General features: G+C 36.0%; 1 protein-coding gene across 8 annotated transcripts in view; it reads left to right on the top strand.

Moving 5' to 3' along the window:
- The window catches only part of PPP1R21 (protein phosphatase 1 regulatory subunit 21), a 91,765-nt gene that overhangs the window by 50,577 nt on the left and 19,351 nt on the right, over positions 1-21,837 (top strand). For all 8 annotated transcript variants that reach the window (XR_011972758.1, XM_072635626.1, XM_072635625.1 and 5 more), the window contains 6 exons: positions 216-343; positions 5,532-5,684; positions 6,675-6,767; positions 8,350-8,598; positions 16,340-16,372; positions 18,733-18,849. Coding sequence is in view for 7 of the 8 variants with exons in the window: in XM_072635626.1 (XP_072491727.1) it covers positions 216-343; positions 5,532-5,684; positions 6,675-6,767; positions 8,350-8,598; positions 16,340-16,372; positions 18,733-18,849 (773 nt within the window). In the remaining variant the exon portion in view is untranslated. The remainder of the gene's footprint in view (positions 1-215; positions 344-5,531; positions 5,685-6,674; positions 6,768-8,349; positions 8,599-16,339; positions 16,373-18,732; positions 18,850-21,837) is intronic.

Raw genomic sequence — 21,837 nt, 5'->3', positions numbered from 1 at the left:
ACTAATTAGCAAGGGATATCTATAGATAATCCATTTTACCATTTTACTATTACCTTTCCTCTATCCCCTTTGTCGTTTGTAAGAGTAAATATAAAACCATGGATGTAACATCCTAGGTCCTAGGACCTAGCATATGTCTGATACATACACACATAGAAACATATACATAGAGGTCATGTGAAGTAATGTGAGCTTTTATTTGGTTGTTCTTTTAGATATTTCCAAGCATTATAGTCAGAAAGCTAATATAGAGCATGAACTTCCAACAGCTACTCAGAAGCTTATAACAACTAATGACTGCATCCTGTCTTCAGTAGTGGCATTAACAAACGGAGCAGGAAAGGTAATTTTTCCCTTTTTATTCCTGTTAACATAAAGCCCAGTTTTTAAAAAAGTATAGTACTGTGGAAAGAGTACTGAAATTGTGGTATAGAAGACTGTGGGTCCAATCCTGGTTCTGTTATCTGTCTAGATGATAGAATGATAATACTGACAGTCTTGGTGGTACAGCAGAGACAGGAGGACCTCTTGGAGTCATGCCACAGACAGTGACAGGCTGTGTGTTCTTGGACAAGTCCCTTAACTGTTCCTAACTTCAGTTTTCTCATCTGTAAAGTAGTGATCATAATAGTATCTATCTCATAGGGTCCTTGTGAGGATCCAGTGACATAACATATGAAGTGCTTTGCAAAGCTCAAAATTCTATATACCTGCTAGCTATTACTACTACTACTACTACTACTACTACTACTACTACTACTACAACTATTACAAATATTATCATATTAGCAGCTACCCATTAACCTCTCTGTGTCTCAGTTGACTCTTCTATTCAATGAGGAGTTTGAAGTGGATGATCTTCTAATGTCCATTCCATCTTTAATTCTATAATCATATGAACTAGTTTTATTGAGTAAAAGAACTTTGGAGATAGAAAACAATCTAGTTCAATAAATTTGCTGTCAGTGAGCACTTAATAATAGTTATTAATAAAAATATTAACTGATACAGTTTAACCATATTGTACTTTCTTAATTATTTTTTTATTTTTCCCTTAGTGTCTTAGCCATTCTGATCTAGGCAGAATTAGAACTTAGTTGTAGTTGTTGTAGTTGTAGTTAGATGTTTGTAGTTACTGTTGTTTTTACCAAATACTTAAAAAACACTGTGCTGTAATCCATATGTCAAAATGGTTGCATCAAGCTCTAGAATGTTAAGGATTGGATAGCATTGTTGTTAAAGAGATTGTTTCAGTCTTATTCTCTTTCAGCAAATTCACAGATGGTCACTAATTTCTGTGACTGGATTTCTTTTTCTTTTTATATATGTGTGTATATATATAGATATATATATATATAAAATGTATTTATTTTTCAGTTCTTAACATTCACTTCCCTAAGAATTTGAATTCAGAATTTTCTCCCCATCTGTCCCCATCCTCCACACCAGGACAACATGCACCCCATCCACCCCTTCCTCCAGTATGACTGAAATAATATCTGACAGGTAGAACCTGCTAGGTTAAAAAAAATTTCTTGAGGTCATGTTATATGCATGATGAAGCTTATTATCTTTATCTGAACTCCAGTAAGCTGTCACAGGAATCTGGTCCAAATAATGTTTATGACCATGATTGAAGACAGCAATTATTGGGTTCCTTTAGATCTGTTTTTGAGCTAGAAAACCTTCTTCATTACGGCTTTTTCTGTTTCATGTCCTGACTGTAACATAAGTTTCTCAGCAGTAACTTTATTTTAGTCTTATTTTTAGCATAAATTTTATTAATGACTTTTGTCATTATATTACAACCAGAAATGGTTCTAGAAATAGAAAAGAACAAAAAACTCCTTTGGATTCAACAAAGAATTTGTACGAAGATCTTAAAAAAAATCCAAAATACCCCTCTAAATGAGAAATAAAAAAACCAGTCACACTCTCCAGATTCAACCCTTCTTTGTAACAAAAATAATTAAACAAATGCACCCACTACAGTTTCCAGCCCTGACAAATTATGCAGTATTCTTTCCTATGAGTCTGCCACCTCTCTGCCATGGAGAGGAAGGATTCTTGTTTCCTTATCTCCAGAATAATCATTGGTTTTTCATTTACTCAAAGGTTCACCACCTCTTTTTTTCTATGTAAACTCCTTTTAATTGTCTAATAATGATAAAGATTCTTAGGAGTTACATGTATCACTTCTCAAACATCTTAGCTTTGTTGAGTTCCTTATGATTACTCTTTCACGTTTACCTTTTTTGCTTCCCTTGAGTCTTGTGTTTGAATGTCAAATTTTCTGTTCAACTCTGATTTTTTCCTCAAGAATGCTTGAAAGTCCTTTATTCCATTAAATACCCTTATTCACCTGAAGAATTATACCTGCTTTTGCTGAGTAGATTATTCTTTTATTTAAATTTATTTATTTTTGATTTTCAACATTTTTTCCCCACAAGATTTTGATTCCAAAATTTCTCCCCATCTTTCCTTTCCCCCTACCCCGATGGCATGAATTCTAATTACCCCTTCTCCCAGTCTGCCCTCCCTTTTATTATCTCTCTCTTATACCCTTCCCCTTTACTTCTTGAAGGGCAAGATAGATTTCTATACCCCTTTGCCTGTAAATCTTATTTCCCAGTTGCATGTAAAAACAGTTTTTTAACATTTGTTTTTAAAACTTTTGAGTTCCAAATTCTCTTTTTTCTGTCTGCATCCACCCCCATTGAGAAGGTAAGCAATTCAGTCTAAGTTATAAATGTGTTACTATGCAAAACACCTCCATAATAGTCATATTGTGAAAGACTAACCATATTTCCTTCCATCCTATCCTGCCTCCCAATTATTCTATTTTCTTCTTTGTCCCTGTCCCTTTTCTAAAATGTTTGCTTCTAACTACCCCCTCCTCCAATCTGCCCTCCCTTTTATCATTCCCCTCCTTATCTACTTCCCCCCTGCTTTCCTGTAGGGTAAGATACCCAGTTGAGTATGTATATTACTACCTCCTTAAGCCAAATCCAATGAGAGTAAGGTTCTGTCATTCCTTCTCACCTCCCCGCTCTTCCCCTCTAATGTAAAACTTTTTTTTGGCACTTATATATAAGATAATTTACCCCATTCTATCCCTCTCTTTCTCCTCCCAATGTATTCCTCTCTCATACCTTAATTTTATTTTTTAGATATTATCCCTTCATATTCAACTTACCCTATGCCATCTATCTGTCTCTCTGTCTGTCTGTCTATTTATCTATCTATCAATCTGTCTGTCTATTCCCTCCAACTACCCTAATACTGAGAAAGGTCTCATGAGTTACAAATATCATCTTTTCATGTAGGAATCTAAACAGTTCGAATTTAAAAAGTCTCTTATGATTTCTGTTTCCTGTTTACCTTTTCTTACTTGTCTTGATTCTTATGTTTGAAAGTCACATTTTCTATTCAGCTTTGATCTGTTCATCAAGAATGCTTGAAAGGTCTCTATTTCCTTGAATGTTTATTTTTTTTTCCTGAAGTATTATACTCAGTTTTTCTAGGCAGGTGATTCTTGGTTTTATTCCTAGCTCCTCTGACCTTTGGAATATCATATTCCAGGCCCTTCAGTCCCCTAATATGGAAGCTGCTAGATCTTGTGTTATCCTGATTGTGTTTCCCCAACACTCGAATTGTTTCTTTCTGGCTCCTTACAATAATTTCTCCTTGACCTGAGAACACTGGAATTTGGCTACTATATTCCTAGGTTTTTTTTTAGGATTTCTTTCCAAAAATGATTGGTGGATTCTTTCCATTTCTATTTTCCCTTCTGGTTCTAGAATATCGGGGCACTTTTCCTTGATAATTTCTTGAAAGATGATATCTAGGCTCTTTTTTTTGATCATGGTTTTCAGGTAGTCCAGTAATTTTTAAATTATCTCTCCTGGAGCTATTTTCCATGTCAGTGGTTTTTCTAGTGAAATATTTCACACTGTCCTCTGTTTTTTCATTCTTTTGGTTCTGTTTTATAATTTCTTGATTTCTCAAAAAGTTTAGCTTCCATTTGCTCCATTCTAATTTTGAAGGAATTATTTCTTCAGTTAGCTTTTGGACCTCCTTTTCCATTTGACCAATTCTGCTTTTTAAGGAATTCTTCTCCTCATTGGCTTTTTGGACTTCTTTTGCCATTTGGGTTAGTCTATTTTTAAGGTTTTATTTTCTTCAGTATTTTGGGGGGTCTCCTTTAGCAAGCTATTGACTCGATTTTTATGATTTTCTTGCATCACTCTCACTTCTCTTCCCAGTTTTTCCTCTACTTCTCTTACTTGATTTTCAAAATCCTTTTTGAGCTCTTCCATGACCTGTGACCAATTCATATTCCTCTTGGAGGCTTTGGAGTAGAAGCTTTGACTCTGCTGTCGTCCTCTGATTGTATGTATCTTCCTTGTCACCAAAGTAAGATTCTGTATTCTGAGTTCTTTTATGATGTTTATTAATCTTCCCAGCCAAACACTTGACTTTCTAACTCTTTGTCAAGGTAGGACTCCTTCTTCCAGTGGGGGTGGGGATGGGGGTGGGTGTACTGTCCCAGGCTTCAAGGATTTTTTATTAGTCACTTGATTCCCCCACCATCTGTGGGCCCAGAGCTCTGGAAGCAGCCTTTGCCTCTGCTGCCACTACCACTGCTACTGCTCTCAGCTTCTTCTTAGTTATCCTTTCATAGATTCTGATTATTTCATATGAATCTTTTTAGATAATTTTATCTAGAATTCACTTAAAGCCATTTCTAGGAAAGATGGTCTGCTTGCTCTTCAAACTCAACACATATCTGACATTTTGACTTTGTCTTTGCTCTGGCTGCCTGAACAATAAACAGCGTAGTTAATGATTTCTTGTTAACACAACTTGCTTTGAAATGTTAAATGTCTATGTACTTACAGTCACTAAAGCTTTGCTCTCTGTGAAAGGCTGAATCTTTTTTTTTAGAGAATGCATCTCACTTTTTTTTCACTACGGAAATTTTGTCGTGGGCTTTGACCAGAAACAGGAACGTTCTTCTCAAGTGACAACTTGATATCTAGCTGATGAAATATATTCTTACCAAACTGTACCTTTTGCTTGTTATTCTTAAACTGAGCTATATAAAGTAACTTTCAAAGTTCAGATTACAACTTTCAGCACGTTTTTGATGTCTTTATTTGGAAGGTGATTTTTTTTTAAAGTTAAAATATAAATGTAGAAGTTCAAATATTAACAGTCTCAAGGCAATAGTTGAAGCTATGGAAGTAAAGTTGTAAAAGACATTCAAGCAAAATTCTGTCACTTCTTGAAGAATAAAAATGATCAACAGTGTGACAGGTTTGCTCCCAGAATTTAGGACATTTAAACTGTAGTTTGATCAATCACTGCCTGGGTAGTCACCTCAAATCAATGCATTTGAGGTTAGGGGCAGGGTAATGAAATTAAATTTTCATTCCTACCAACTTTTAAGCTTTTCTTTGAAAGAAATTCCTGTATGTTTGATATATTCTTTGAAAACAAAATCTGTCTTCTTGTCATCCTTTGTTTAGATTGCGTCTTTCTTCAGCAGCAATGTTGACTACTTCATTGCTTCGCTGAGCTATGGGCCTAAGGCGGCAGGTGGATTCATCAGTCCTCTCTCGGCAGAGTGTATGCTGCTGTACAAGCAGAAAGCTGCTGCCTACATGAAGTCTTTGAAGAAGGTTAGAGAAAAGCACTTAGTATGGCATAACACACTGGACCTTGGGGGTGGTGACCTAGAGTCAGATCCTTCTTATTATCATTCTAGAACTAAAGGGGCCCATCTAGTCCAACTGTCTCACTTTAGAGTGAGAGAAACTGAGGTGCCTGTAGTCACACAGGAGATATGCATGAGAGGCAGGATTTGAAATCCAGGACCTCAGACCCCAGAGCTAATGCTCTTTTCACTGTACTGTGCGCCCTCCCATATAAGGATACTAAAGGCTAGAAGGAGGGGCTAATTTATTTGCTCTGAGATTCTAAGCCAGATCCCAAGACTCCAGGTCCAGTGTCTTTTCTACCAGGCCATAATTTAAAATCAATAAAAGGAAGGAAATATTATTTCCAAGGTGTTTCAGGAAGGTCCTTTTGGTCCGTATTTATTTAGACTCAGCTAGGTGGTGCAGTGGATAGAGCACCAGTGCAGGAGTCAGGAGTACCTGAGTTCAAATCTTATCTCAGACACTTGACACTCACTAGCTCTGTGACCTTGGACAAGTCACTTAACCCCAATTGCGTCTTCCTGGGTCATCTCCAGTCATTCTGACATCTGGTCACTGGATTCAGACGGCCCTGGAGGAGAAGTGAGGCTGGTGACTTTGCACAGCCCTCCCTCACTCAAAACAAAGTCAAGTGCAAGTCATGTCATCATTTCTCTGATGGCATGGTCTTCTTTGGGAGTGAAGGACAAACACATTTAGACTCAACACATTTCTTTTTGGCAGCGGGTCAGAACAAGGGCATAATTCAAAATATTAATGAATAAATTAACTACTTTAACCTCAGAAGTGCATGACAGATAATGGGCTTGCTCTCAATTCCACAGTGTATGTGACCCTGAAAATATATAACATTTAGTACTACTGTTTGTACATGTAGAATGAGAGAGAATAGAAAAAACACTTCTCAGCTTCTCCCCGTGCCTTTACTTGTTGATGATGACTTTGCTGCAGCCCCGTTTGGAGTCGGTGCCTTATGAAGAAGCTCTGGCCAACCGTCGCATTCTTTTGAGTTCCACGGAAAGCAGAGAAGGTCTTGCACAACAGGTATGGTACTTCAAATAACACTGGTGATAGAAAAATGAAAATACTGATTTTACACGTTGACTTTTTAAAGAGAATACAGACAAACTTGCTTATTGAGTGCTATGAACATGTGGGGCAGCCAGGTGGAGCAGTGGATAGAGTGCCCAGCCTGTGGTCAGTAAGACCTGAGTTCAAATCTTGCCTCATAAACTAGCTGTGTGACTCTGGGCAAGTCACTTAACCACTGTTTGCCTTAGTTTCCTCACTTGTAAAATAGCGTTTAAGAACAGCATCTGCCTGTGAGGGTTTTTCTGAGGATTAAATAAGAAAATAAAGTGTTTTGCACAGTGCCTGGCACAAAATAGGTGTTATGCAAGTGGTAGCTATTGTTTTTGTTGTTATTATTAAGCATGGAATATCATTTCTGAACTCTATACTAATTGCTAAATTCCTTCATAATTATATGTTTGAGTGTAGTTTTCAGTTTCGTAGAGGTGAATGAAAAATAGGACTTGTTCCCATTTCTGGCATGAACTGTTTGCTGCTAAGCTTAAATTAACTGATTTTCACTTTATTGCATTCAAAAAATTGTTATAGGCATAAAATATTGCTTAAAATGTTAAATAGTATCTTGTTCAATTGATGACCTTAAAGCCATTATTTAAATAGTATCAGCAAAACTTGGCCCTGATCGTTGATTCTTTATGTAGGCAGTAGAACTAGATGACTTGAAAGTGCTAAGACAGCATGATTATAGACATATTGAACCATTTTCACTTCTTACATCAGTAGAAAACTACTTGATTTTCTATCTTTAATTGGTCACTTTTTTTTAGTTAAGTTGTTTAGTTAAGTTGTTCCAAAACAATAATAATTTAAGATATTTCACCAATTTACTTGTTTGTGATATGTCATATTGTTATAATCAAAGAATAAAATATGTGACATGGGGCAACTTACTGCATAGGCATCCATTATTTTCCTCGAACATTCAGTTTTAATTTCCTTTATTGCTGTACTCAATCGTTAGATTTAAAACAATCAGCAAAATTAATTTCAGATCCAGACAAGACAGTGTAGAATTCTTAAAAAAATTATTCCTGAATATACTGCTTAGTTTTTGTTTTCCATTTAAAATTATGTGTTTAAGAAGAAAACTCAGAAATGGCTTTTTTTTTTTCCAGTTCCTTTTGGGCTCTGGGGAGGATGGCATTTTGTAGCACCAAGACAGACAACTGCTGCCTTTTCTTTTGAATTTTTGGGAGCATAGCTAATAAGGTTAAATTTTGCTTACTGTTTCAGTATTTTACACTTTTACATTTCATATGACAAAGCCCACTTAGGTAGAGACAAAGGGTTGTGACTTTCTGGGTTAAAAATAAATGGAAAAACTTCTATTAAGTGCAGAAACCAAGTAGCAGTTTGAAAAGAAAACAGTTATACTCTGTTTATCTTCCAGTGGTTTGTCTAGTAAGTCTGAGCAGTTTTCTAAACATGTTTGTGCCCTTTGAAATGACTTTGATTTGCTCACATATAGTTTCTAGACCTTGCAGTTTTGCTTTCATTTCAGGTTCAAATCAGTAATTATCTTTCAATTCTTAAGGTCCAGCAGAGTTTAGAGAAGATTGCCAAGCTGGAGCAGGAGAAGGAACATTGGATGCTGGAAGCCCAGCTAGCCAAAATCAAGTTAGAGAAGGAAAACCAGAGGATGGCAGATAAGGTGAAGAATGCAAGTGGGCCCCAGCTAGTACAGACCACCCAGGAAAATCCTGTTCTGGTGAATGCCACTGTACAAGATCACGAAGAGTCAGCAGACAAGGCTTGGCAAGAACCTGTCCAGAGTACCAGTCTGGTAAGGCTTTTTGTTCTGCCTTGGCTCATGGTGTTCACTTGTTCTTCTCATCCTCAGTGGCAAAGATCTCATCTGCCTTTCCAGGATGAGCATAAAAAATATGTGCAGCATGTATCATGTTGCTGGAGGAAGACTCCCTCTATCCTGCAAAATGCAGCCTGCTAGTCAGAATGGTTTTCAGAGGCAACACTGCCAATGGAAGGCATCATCATGGCGTAGAGGACAGAGGGCAGGATGGGAATCAGGGAGACCAGGATCTGAATCCTGTCTCTGATGCTCACTAGCTGTGTGGTCATGGGCAAGCCACTTAAGCACTCTCAGCCTTAGTTTCCAGATCTATATAATGCTCTTTCAGTGGATGTGTGATCTCATCAATGTGGTATTCTCTCTATTCTTGCTGGTTGTAAATGGTCTTTTAAGTGTCTCCCCATAAGTCCCCTACAAGAATGGGGTGGGAGATGGAGAGGGCAATCTGACATTCTAGAGGCCTACCTCAACATCTCTTTTAACATTGAGTGGCTACCATTGGGTTATGTGACTTTCCATTGGTTATCCTGAATTCTCACTATATGTTTGGCCCAACCATCTTTTCCAGTCATAGATCTCTGATAATATACTTAGTGCTACTTTAGGTGCATGAGTCTTCTTTGGTTGTGTGTTGTGATTTTCTCTTCATTTCTACTTTTGCCTTTTGGGTGATTCTAAGTTTCAGTTCTTATAGCCAAACATCAACACTGGAAAAATGTTGTTCTTAAACTTCTTGGCTTTTGTTTTAGGTAGAACCTTGTGAGTCATTATAAGTGCTGAAATTTCTCAAAGGAAGTCCAAACTCTTCCATTCTGGTCCCAATACATTCCCCACATACAGTGCCTTTCCAAGATATATGTACTGATGGATGGTCCCTATGGATTGTTCATTCTCTGGTATTTCATGGTATTGTTTAGAGACATTCTTCATCCACTTGGTCTTTCCTGTGTGAATAGACACTAACACACACACACACAGAGATAACTTTTGAGTGATTACAGCTCTCATTTATAAGGTGCTGCACTGTTTCAGGGATTGGATTTGGATTCCCCAAAAGGAGTATCTGAAGAATCTCATTATCTATAGTGAGTCCCTTGCTATTGTAGTTCTTCCATTAGGATAGTAAATACCTTTGACAAACATGCCTACCAGTTTTATGCCTTACTTGATTTTGATAATCAGAACAAAGTCTCTGAACAAAGTTATGTTTATCGCTATATATTTTAAGGAATTTTTGCATCATTTTTGGTATAGGTGTAGGAAGCACCCCATTGGGGGAGAGCCTTTAAGATGATATTTGGCTCTACTAGGTCAAATGCTCTTTTGTAGTAATAAATACAGTAGTATCTTATGTTCTCTTTAGTTTTTAGTCAGTTGAGAGTCTGTAAAGGTGTGGTCTGATTTAGGCTATCACTTGCAAAAGCCTGCCTATTGTCTTTGATGCATGTGTAAATTATTCTCCTAAATATTTTGTATAGATATGAAGATAAGTTTATGATTGGCAATTACTGATATTTTCTCAGTCTTATTTTTGGTAATAATAAAGTCGGGGATTTTTTCCATGCTTTTGTCACATCCTATACTTTTTTAGCTACTTTGAGAATAATTCCCTCTCTATCTGCAAAATGTTCACCTCCAGCGCAGACTATAAACTGGATGTAGACTAGCTACTTTATCCATCTTTTTTTTTTCCTAAGTGATGTTTCTACATTCATATATATTCCATCAGGGGTGTGTGGTACCTCCACTATCATTGAAGAAGGAAAGAGTTTGTTAGAACAATTTTTAAAAGACTTTGCATTTTAAAAATCTCTGTGTTGCTTTTCAGAGAGCTTCCTGTAGTTTTGTTCCCCTCCACTGCATCTTGTTATTTTATGAGGCAGTGCTGCTCATAGACTTACAGGATCATCCTCTCTAAGCTTTTACAAATGAGTATGCATTCAAAACTGGTTTTGCATTTGATTGCCAAATTTCTGTGCTTAGCAAGAAGACCAGCTGTTTGTTGGCTGAGGAAGCTTTTTTTGGGGGGGGTCCCCTCACTGTTGTGATTGATTTGTGTTGGCTAAGCTTCTTCAGGAAAGGCTGAAAAAAGTCTGTATTGATGTCAATTTTTTTATCCCTGTTCTATTTTTGACATTAATAGTTTGCTCAAATAGATTAGGTTGGCATTTCCTCTGTTGCACAGCATGAAATCTGCTCAATTTAATTCTTGTAATGTATTTTGATTTTCATCTTTGCTTTAAGATGTTATTTGCCTGACTGTACACAGATGACCTATTCAGAAATATTCCTAGTTATTAGTAAATTCTTGTCTGTTAAAGTATAATCAGGAGCACTTTTTTGTTATGTTATTTGGAGTTTGCCATGTCTGTTGTCACCTGACTTTCTTCTTGAAAAAAGTATTTGTGGATATATATAGGTATGAGTTTTCAGTTTTCAGAAGCCAAAGACTTCTGGCATTCAATACTCCAGAACCATCATTTTAATTCATATTTTTCGCTGTCTTTCCCTTTGCATTGAATTAGAATGTCAAAGTTTGTGTTGATTTAATTAGGAGTTTCTTAACCTGTGGTCTGTGGACATGTTTCCTTAATATTTTGAAAATTGCATATAATTGTTTTATTTTGTAATTCTGTATATTTTGTTTTATACATTTAAAAATATTCTGATAAAAGGGTCTGTAGGCATCACGGTACTGCTGAAGGTGGTCATAACATAAAATAGGTTAAGAACCCCTGATCTAGGAGGTATAATCAAGTTCTTTATGGAATTTATTTATTTCCACATCCTCTGAAGCAGATATTAGTGCTTAAGGAATGATTATTTTCATAATTTTTTTCCCCAAATGCTTATCCATCTGCATATCAATGTGAGATGATCATGTGTATCATGAAATAATATTTCTTGTTGCTCTGGGATGCACAAGAAGACCAACTATGTAGTGCCTTTATTTGACTCTTTAGAGACAGCCTGGGAGACCTCTCTCTGTTTATCTGCTCTTTACTCTTTCTGTCTTCTGGTTTCATTTATAGAAGGAGTGTTAAGATTAATAGGATTCATTTTCTCTAGTGTCAGTTGGTCACTGGACAAGGATCTTACATTTATAATGCAACCACTTAAATTAGTGTTTATAAGTCATCTAACAATATGTGATTCTTAGCATCATCAGCCCTCTTTTCTGCCACTGTCACTCCAAAAGCAGAAAGGGGTTACACAGAGCTCAGGGCTATGTAAAGGTTTTTTGGTTTCCTGAGTTGCCATGGTCAACCTGCCGGTGATGAGCCTCCCTGGCTGGTTCTCAAAAAAGTTTGTTGTTAAGATAATGCTTGAAGTCTGTACAGTGAGGTGGCACCAGCCAGTGCTTATGTGCTTCTCGGTGTGGGCCTTAGGGCTACCTCCATGCCACAGTGATGCATCAGATTGACTTTGTGGAGGATGTACATCATATGTACTCATAAATCATTAAATGAGTTCTGCATATATTATGTATTATATATAAGTTATATATATATATAATAGCTAAATCAAATTATGAATTATGGATAAATAAGCTAACCAAATCATTATTTTGCTTAATTATACTGGTCTCAAATGTAACAAATTCACCTAACCCAAACTGGATATCAAACCCAGTTCAACTAGTGAAATAATTTATATTATCTAATAATATAATCATATGTAATAGTATAATAATATACTGTAGATAATGTACCCATATGAGAAGCAGCATAGCACAGTAAGTAATTTAGAGGGCAAGACTGCTGAGTCAGGAAGATCTGTGTTCATATGTGCCCATAAATTCATACACACACACACACACACACACACACACACACACACACACCCCACATTTCTATGTTGTGTACCTGTCAGAATCAGGGCTTGCGTTGAGGTCTTCCTTTTTCTTTTAGTTTAAATTTTATTTTTAGTTTCACATTCTTCTTTCCCATCTTCCTTCTGCTCCATCCATTGAGAAGGCAAGATTGTACATACACAGTCATGTAAGACATTCTACGTTATAGCCATGTTTTGAAAAAAAAATGAGGAAAGGAAAAAAATGGTTTCAGTCTATACTGAGTTCATCAGTTCACTATCTGGAGTATTTTCTATCATAAGTCCTTTGGAATTGTGGTGGATCGTAATGATTAGAATTGGTAAGTCATTCACAGTTGATTTTTTTCTACAATATTGCTGATACTGTAGAGATTTTTCTGGTTCTACACACTTTATTTTGCATCAGCTCATATAGGTCTTTCTTGGTTTTCTGAAAATATCCCCTTCTTCCTTTCTTTACAGCACATTAGTATTCCATCACATTGATATGCCATAGCTTGTTCAGCCATTCCCCCTTGATGAACATTCTCTCACTTTCCAATTCTTTTCTACCACAAAAAGGACTACTATAAATATTTTTGTACATATGGGTCCTTTTTCTTTGTCTTTGATCTCTTTGAGTTACAGACCTAGTAGTGGTATTGCTGGGTCAAAGGGTTGCATTATATTATAGCCCTGTGGGCATAGCTCCATATTGTCCTTTAGAACAGTACAATTATTCACAGCTCTCCCAACAGTGCCTTAGTGTACCTGATTTCTCACATCCCCTCCAACATTTGGCATTATCCTTGTCTGTTACCTAAGCCAATCTGATGTGTATAAGGTGGTATTTAAAGTTGTTTTAATTTGCGTTTCTTCAGTTATTAGTGATTTAGAGTGGTTTTTTTTTTCCTGTGACTTAATAGTATTGATTTCCTCTGAAAACTCCCTGTTCACATATTTTGACTATTCATTGGGGATTGGCTCCTATTTTTTAAAAATTTGACTCATTCTCTGTGTATTTGAGAAATATGAGCTTTATTGGGTAAATTTACTATAAAATTTCCCCCCTATTTTCCTGCTTTCCTTATAATTTTGGCTGCGTTGATTTTGTTTGTGAAAAAAAGTCAATTTTATTTCATCAAAATTATCCATTATACCTCCTGTGAAGCGCTATCTCTTGTTTGGTCATGAGCTCATCCCTCATCCATACTTCTGACAAGTAATTTTTAATGTGTTCTCCTAATTTGCTTATACTGTCACCTTTCATATCTAAGTCATGTACTCCTTCTGAGCTTATCTTCGTATACTGTGTGACATCATGGTCTATGCCTCGTTTCTACCAGACTACTTCCTAGTTTTTGTCAGATGGTGAGTTCTTACCCCAGTAGCTGGGAGCTTTGTCATCAGAGTCTTCCTGATTTGGAATTATAACCTATATATTTTTCACAAGTAAACTAGGTTTGATACGCAAGTGAATTTTGTGAAATGAGTCATCCCATTTAAGACTAGTGTAGTCTTTTTGAGTAATAGCACTTATAATTGTTGGCATTTACATTGTGTTTTAAAGTTTGCATGGAACTTCATACCTTTTTCATTTGGGGCAGGTAGGTTGCAATGGATAAAGTGCTGGGCCTGGAGTCAGGAAGTTCTGAGGTCAAATATTGCCTCAGCTTTATGACCCTGGTCAAGTCATTTAACCTCTGACTGTCTAAGTTTTCTCATTTATAAAATGAAGATAATAAAAGCACCTACATCCTGTTATTGTTGTGAGAATTAAAAGAAATAATATTTATAAAGTGTTTTGCAAACCTGAAGCATGATGTAAATGCTAGCTATTATTATTTGGAGCTCACAACAACCCTGTGAAATAGGTCCTAGGGGTGTTATTATCCTTGTTCTGCAGAAGAGGAAGAAGAGACTCAGGTGAAGAAATTCATGCAAAGTCACACAGATAATTTGAGGTAGAGGTTAAGTTGTCTTCCTAATTTTATTCTTTCACTCTTTCCACTCTGACATGCTACCTCTCTAGAATAGATAGATGTAATACATATTGCTTAATGGTCTACAAAGAGCTTGGCTGAAAAGTGCAGGTGTTATCTCTGTTTTACAAGTGAGCAAACTGAGTGCCAGTATAGCTAACTGACCATTTTGTGTTCTACTTTTTTATGCATCCTAATCTGAAGATCTATGCCTGAGGTTTTTTTTTTTAATAATTCTTTTTAGCCTCTCTTTTTTCTTTTTTTATGTCTTGGAGTAATTATTCAGTATTGAAAATGAATGTTCAACAGGCCACGTGAAAACTTTTTTCATTTTTTGGTTCTGGTAGCACGTTTGTGTCTGGTTTAAAATACAAGGTTAATTAACATGATCACTCCATTTTAATATTACCAGGAGGGGACTCTAATGTTGAACTCGTAAGGTCTGTAAAAATGAAGAGACATTGGAAAAGATGAGGGCAGAGGGAGAAAGAAGTGAAATTTCATTACGTATCCAATAGTAGCTTAAAGAAGTCCTTTAAATTGTTTCTCTTAGTGAAAATTCCAGAATTTTTGAAAATGCAGCATAATTTATCAGTAGTGGTGGTAAAAGAGAACAACTGATGAAGACAATTCTTATTTTACCTCCAAATTCTTATTTTACTCAGTTATTGTGGAATTAGATTTGAATTAAGATAATGATTTCAAAAACCATAATCATGTACATCATAATTAATTTCAATTTATATAAATGTCACTCCTTTGAAGAACTGTGATGTAATTAGTTTTTCTCAGATTAGCGGTCAACTGGAAGATGAGAAGGAGGAGGAAATGCTAGCAGGGGTTGGGAGGGGCAAAAAGAGAAACAAATACATTTTATGGTTTAGCTTGCCCATACTGACCCTATTTAAATATGTATTTTAAAATATATGACTAAATTAATGGGTGTGTTCCTGTAAAATTTTTCTAACTGGAAGGGAAAATTAATTGAAGCTACTGTTCTAGTGGATAGAAAATTATGCTCCTCTAAATACTTGTAAAAGGCACTGTTGTCAGTTTTGTGATCATGATAACATTTGTTAATCAGCACAAAGAATAAACATTCATGTTAGATGTCTACTGTTTACTAGTCAAGAAGGGGGAATTTTTAAAAAGTCTTGTCATATTACCAGAGAATCCATTTAAATTTAATTTACAGACATTTCTTTAAGTCAGTGTACTCAAAATGTATACTTCCATTGTGAAGAATGCTCTTAATTCTTGTAATTGTAATTTTTAATTATAATTGTAATATTCTTTTGAAATATTAAACTATAAACCTTTTTGACCCCAAATTAAGAAACATCAATATATTTAAAACTACACTTTAACTTTTGTTAATGTAAATCTTACTGAAATTGATGTCTCTATCATATTGCTGTCAAATGAAAGCTATGGAACCATTCTTGCCATTTTTCTCCTGATCTTTATCTGGAGCTCTTGTCTAGAGACTTTGTTCCTGATGTTTGGGTTCACTGGTCTTTATTATGATGATTACCATAGAATGACACACATTCCTATCATTTCTTTTCTCTGGACACATCAGGCATGTAGAAATGGCAGGAATTGAGGGCCAAGAAACTGATGCCTATAAATCCAGTAATCTAGTGTAACTTAATTTTTCTTGAAAAATCCTAAACAGAGAGCATTTTGATAGGTTATACAGCTAAAAGTCATTGTTTATTCCCTGCTAACTGTGTCATGGCAATAATAATCAATGTATTTAATTGCCCCTCAGCAAAGCATCCTTAGTATAGCCTAACAGTAAACTCCCAACACGGGTTGAAGTTGAAAATATCCCAACCATACCAAGTATTGTGTAGTGAATCCTTAGGGAAAAAATGGTAACTTATTCTAAATATTTTTTTTCTCTTGTATTCTAGGTTGGAATGTTGGTGATGACATCAGACAGTGAGGTACTGTGCGGTTGATAACTCTTGCATATTTCTCAGTTAGTACCTGGCAGCGTATTTGTGTAAATTAATTCCTTGAAATTCTCAATCTTCATCTCATTTCATTTTACTGAAGATTCTTATAAATGGGAAACCAATTTTCTTTTTTCAGTGATGATCCATATGTTTTCCCCTCCCAATTCAATTTTAACTGTCAGTGACAAATTACAATTCTGTTTGCAATTACCTTGTTAAATGACTTGAATTAGCAATTTAGCAAGGTGCAAGCCAAACTATTCCACAAACTCAGAGGCTTGACATGTAAGACAAGAAGCTACATTCATTAGTCATCTTGCTCATATTTTCTTTCTACTGCATGATATTTGAAATTCACAATGAAAAATCACTAAAGCCTTTCAGGGCATTGATGAGCAACATACTTAGTGTCTCTTTCAGAGATCATCCAAGGAGTTTAAACCAAGGTGCACTGGTCCAATGAATTGAATTTCTGCACATTAAATTTTTAATTTTAATATATCCTTGGCAATTACCATTAAAATTGGATTTCATTCATTTTACTATCAGTCTTAGTCTCAGGTGAATAGTGGACTGATTATGTATTCATGTTAGCAAATCTTTAATGCTGTTACAAGGCTGTTGAGGATAAACTTTGACCAGCCTCTTGCTTGGTTTTAGAGCAAACCAAAAAGTTTGTATCTGTCAGCATTATAATAAATAATGTTCTGGACCATGAAACTTTTGAATACTGAATGGAGAAATGTTCTATTAGATAGGAAAAGCTTTTAAGTTATATCTGAACATTATGTCTCTTCTGAGATTTTGAGAAAACCTGCATGAAATTTCTCCTTTGAAAATCCAGTTTCAATTTATGAAATCTGAGGGGTAGTATAGATAGTAGGACCATGTCATTGACCTCATTTTATAGATGAGGAAATTGAGGACAAGAGAGGTTACTCCAGTTGGGAGCATTTTCAGATTTAAGGAAGAAAATGTTTCCCTTCCCTACATTCTGTATCCTACCTAGGGAGAAATACTGTGCCTCTGTCTTGAACTTTGTTTCTTATTGTCCTTTCTGCCCTTTTATAGCCTGGGAAAACTTTCCAGAGGCCTGAAACAGGATTCTCACGGTCCCATTAAAACCTTCCCAGGAAGTATCTGATATGGCAGTGTACTTGCAGAAGCATCTATCAGGCATCTGAACAATTCAGAATAGTACAGTCTTTGCTATAGTTCTTAGCCTAGATGATCTCATGCTCCATATAAGGAAAAGCTTCTAACAGAATTGTCCAGTAATTTAATTGACTCTCTTTGAAGGTAGTAAGTTTTCTGTCACTAAAGTTATTCAAACAGAAGGTGGATATCAAATATGTTAAAGAGGAGTTTATTCTTTAGGTATGGATTTGTTTTAAAAAACTTGAGGTTTGACTTTAAAATTCTTTGATTCTTTTTGTGTCTTATTTCTCTAAAAAGGGATTTATCCATGGTATTTTCTTACCTATTTTCTTTGCCTCATTTCCACTTATAAGTATAGAATTGTGGTAACTTTTTTTTCACTTTTCACAGAGAGGTCCTCCCTACAGCTTGAGCTTGTATAATGAACTCTTTCCACACAAATCCCTATTGGGTTATTATACAAGGGTTATTAGTTTTCATCTTGTAAAAATTGGACTCATTTGCACAGCGCTATGTATTCAGTGAATAGGCAATAAATATTTGATGATGACATAAAGTAAATTAATCCTGATACTTGTGCTTTGGGCATGATTTGTCTTTTCTTTGTTCAAGGTTATGTCTGAAATGTTTAGCTTTTTTAAGCATTGTGTGAACCATGGCTAGACTTTATGCTAATTTTTTGTGTTAATGAATGCCTTATAATAAAAATTGCCAAAATGTGTCCTGTTAGATAAGCAATCAAATTTTGGAATTTGAGTTACTGTTTAAATTGTGCTGTAGCATATTAAGTTTCTCCAAATTGAAAACAGCATTGCTCATAAAGATTAATTAAATAGGGTGATCTACATTTTTCTCTGGGAAGTTTGTTAGGAGTAGGTAAAAGCCTATTAAAACATTGAGTTTCTTGCTCCTTTGTCTCTGGTTACAACTACATTTCAAGACAGTAAGCAGCATAATGGACACCAGACAGTTTGAGCTTGTTTAGTCTGTATATTCTCCTTTTCTTATTAGATTCAGAAGTTTCTTCAAGGGGTAGGATTCTTTACTGAGTATTAAGTCCAATTGCAAATTGAAGGGAGTATATTTGCTCCCTTCACTGAACATAGAATGCCTTTTCTCTTTTGCCATTGTGATACAGTTATCTCCTTCACTAATACTGAGCCAGCTCATGAATGTTCCTTTTCCCCCAGGTTCCAGATGTTGAATCCCGTGAGGATTTAATAAAAAACCATTATATGGCAAGGATAGTGGAGCTTACATCCCAACTTCAATTGGCTGATAGCAAATCAGTGCATTTTCATGCTGAGGTGAGTTGGCAATGATTGGATCTTTTGTTATGTTCTTTCTAAGTCCTTTAGAACACTGCTAAGATTCAGGACAGTAAAGTCAAAGATGTATGTTCTACAGTTACTTGATTATAGTTCGTATTGCCCGTCTTGTACACCAAACAGCTAATTCTATACTTCAGTTTAGGGACCATCTTTGAGTTTGTAATTTAGAGACTGAGGTATCCTCAGCTTTTTCTGTGATCCTTTTGAAACTTTGGTTTGAATAACTTAGCATTACAGAGTCCATATAGATGGATAACCGTGGAAAAGCTAGCAGTGATTTTTATATGACCCTTATACATTGTTTTCAAAATAAAATCAAAACACTTAAAATAAGTGGCATTTTAAAATTGCCATTAAAAGTATAGAATAACACCTAGAAATATTTGTGGAAAATATGAAATTATAGGCATTTGACATAATTCAGGGAAATATTAGGAAAAAATCTAGTCTATAAAAATATTTTAAAACCATTTCTCTTCCTTTTTAACAGGAATAAAATTACACATGTCATACACACACACACACACACACACACATACACACACACACACACGGATTAGAAGGAAGAATAAAACACATAACAGTGTGGATAATTATGAGGCCCTCCCTTGCCTAGCTCATTTTTAACTTCCAAAGATGGCAGTACTCTCTTCCCCACTCCACTCTATGGGCTTCAGCCTCTGTTGGGAGGAGTAGGAGTGGGGATGGAGTTGGAAGAGGTATATAAAAGCAGTGTGGCATCCAAACTTCAGTAGGCTTCACTTTTATGCCTTCCTCCTCAGCCATCCCTTTCCCTTTGAACCACCATCTCTAAACCAAGATACCTGGTAGTGTCTGTGATATTTAAAGAAAGTTGTAACACACAGATAAAGATAAAGCACTTTTTAATTTCTTACTCTGTACTAAACTCTGAGGATACAAATAAAAGGTGAGAAAAAGACAACCCCTGCCCTTAAGGAGCTTACATTCTAATGGGGGTGGTGGTGGTGGGAATATAGCTTATAAAAAGGATCTGGGAAGGGAGTGAGTAGAAAAGTCTGGAGAGTGAGGAGTGGAGCCAGGACTGAAGTAAGGATGACCTAACTGGGAAACAATGTTAAAAGTACATTAGTTGTTTTTTTAAAAGTACATTAGTTGTGTCCATATTATAGTGCCTTGCATATAACTAGGTGTGTAACAAAAGCCTGTTGAATATTTTTATTAAGTTCATTAATTAATTAAAATATATCCTTAACAGGGTTATTGTGAAGAAAATGCTTTGTAAGATTAGGACTAAGGATAAACTTACATGCCAGTAGATTACCATTTGTTAAAAGAAAGTTTTACTTTACTTAAAAAAATAGTTTGATTTTAATATGATAGTACCATTATTGTCCATTTGTTTTGCCACTTAAAAATTACCTTCAAATGTTGTCATTGTGTATTTTTGTTTAGTTTGGGGTCCATCTTCCCTTCACATCACTGTTTCTTTGAATTTTTCACATATCCTCACTATTCATTTACTGTATTTTTTTCCTATCTAAAGTCAGTTGTAAATTGTAGTTTTTAATCTTATAGGGTTTTTTTTAAAGTTTTAAAAGAAATTGGTAGGAAAAGACATGTAGAACTTTGCTTTATATGTGCTTACGTATACTCTTTGCTAAAGAAGCGAATGGATTGGGAGGAGGTAGAGAATGAAGGAATTTTGTACATAAGGAAAAGGGTCTTTGATTGACTTTGTTCCTTTCCTGGTACAGAAAGTATACTACCAAGGTAAGTGAACTTATCCACAGCATTCAAAACTTTTCCATTTGTTGTAACCGATGGTTCCATGTATGGATGGTGTGGTGGTGGCTAGTGGAGCACCTGTGTTTTCTTGGTGTTAATTATTAGGCCAAAATTAGCACAGGCACCAGAGAATTGATCCATACTTTGTTGCATCTCAGCTTCAGAGGCTGCATTGAGTGCACAATCATCTGCAAAGAGAAAATCATGCGCCAACACTCCCTCCACTTTGGTCTTGACTTGTAGCCTTTTCAAATTGAAGAACTTGCCATCAGTACAGTAGTTGACCTTGATGTTCATCCTCATTGAAAGCATTTGTCAACATGGCTGAAAACATCATGCTAAAAAGCATGGGAGCAAGCACACAGCCCTGTTTCACTCCATTGATGACTGGAAAAGCACGAGAGCATTGTACATTATTCACAACCCGGAACATGCCATCATGAAATTGACATACAATATTGATGAACTTCTCCGGGCAACCAAATTTTGACATAATTTTCCATAAGTCCTCACGACTAACAGTATCAAAGGCCTTGGTCATAGCTACAAACGTTGTGTACAGACCTCTGTTCTGCTCCTGGCATTTCTCCTGGAGTTGTCAGGCAGCACACACCATATCAACTGTTTCTTGGCCTTTTCTGAAGCCACACTGGCTCTCAGGTATATGACCATCTTCCAGGTGAAGGATCAGCCTATTAAGAAGGACTCTAGCAAGAATTTTGCCAGCAATGACTAAGAGAGACAGATACCCCTGTGATTGTCACAGGACAATCTATTCCCTTTATCCTTATAGAGATGGACAATGGAGGCATCCTTGAACTCCTGGGGGATAACCTCCTCTTGCTATATAACCTGGAAGATTTCAGTCAGCTTTTGTATGAGCGATGGTCCCCCTACCTGGTAAATCTCAGCTGGAATAGAATCAGCACCAGGTGCTTTGCCACATGAAAGGAGACTAATGTCCCTCAAAACCTGTTCTTCAGTTGGAAGTTCAGCTAAGGAGGGATTGACTTCAACACTGAGATAAATGGTCAATGGCCTCAGCATTGATTAATTCTGGTCTGTTGAGACCATCTATGGAAGTATTTAGCCCATCTTTCTAGGATCATGTCCTTATCACTAATCAGTTTGGCTGTATCAGCACTGAGTAGTTGTGATGCACCATAGGAGTTGTGATGCACCATAGGTTTTTGGTCC

This window comes from Notamacropus eugenii, chromosome 1 (genome assembly GCF_028372415.1).
Source record: "Notamacropus eugenii isolate mMacEug1 chromosome 1, mMacEug1.pri_v2, whole genome shotgun sequence".
NCBI classification, from domain to species: Eukaryota; Metazoa; Chordata; class Mammalia; order Diprotodontia; family Macropodidae; genus Notamacropus; species Notamacropus eugenii.
The sequence above is the reverse complement of the archived record's forward strand: the minus strand, read 5'-3'. Positions and strand labels throughout refer to the sequence as shown.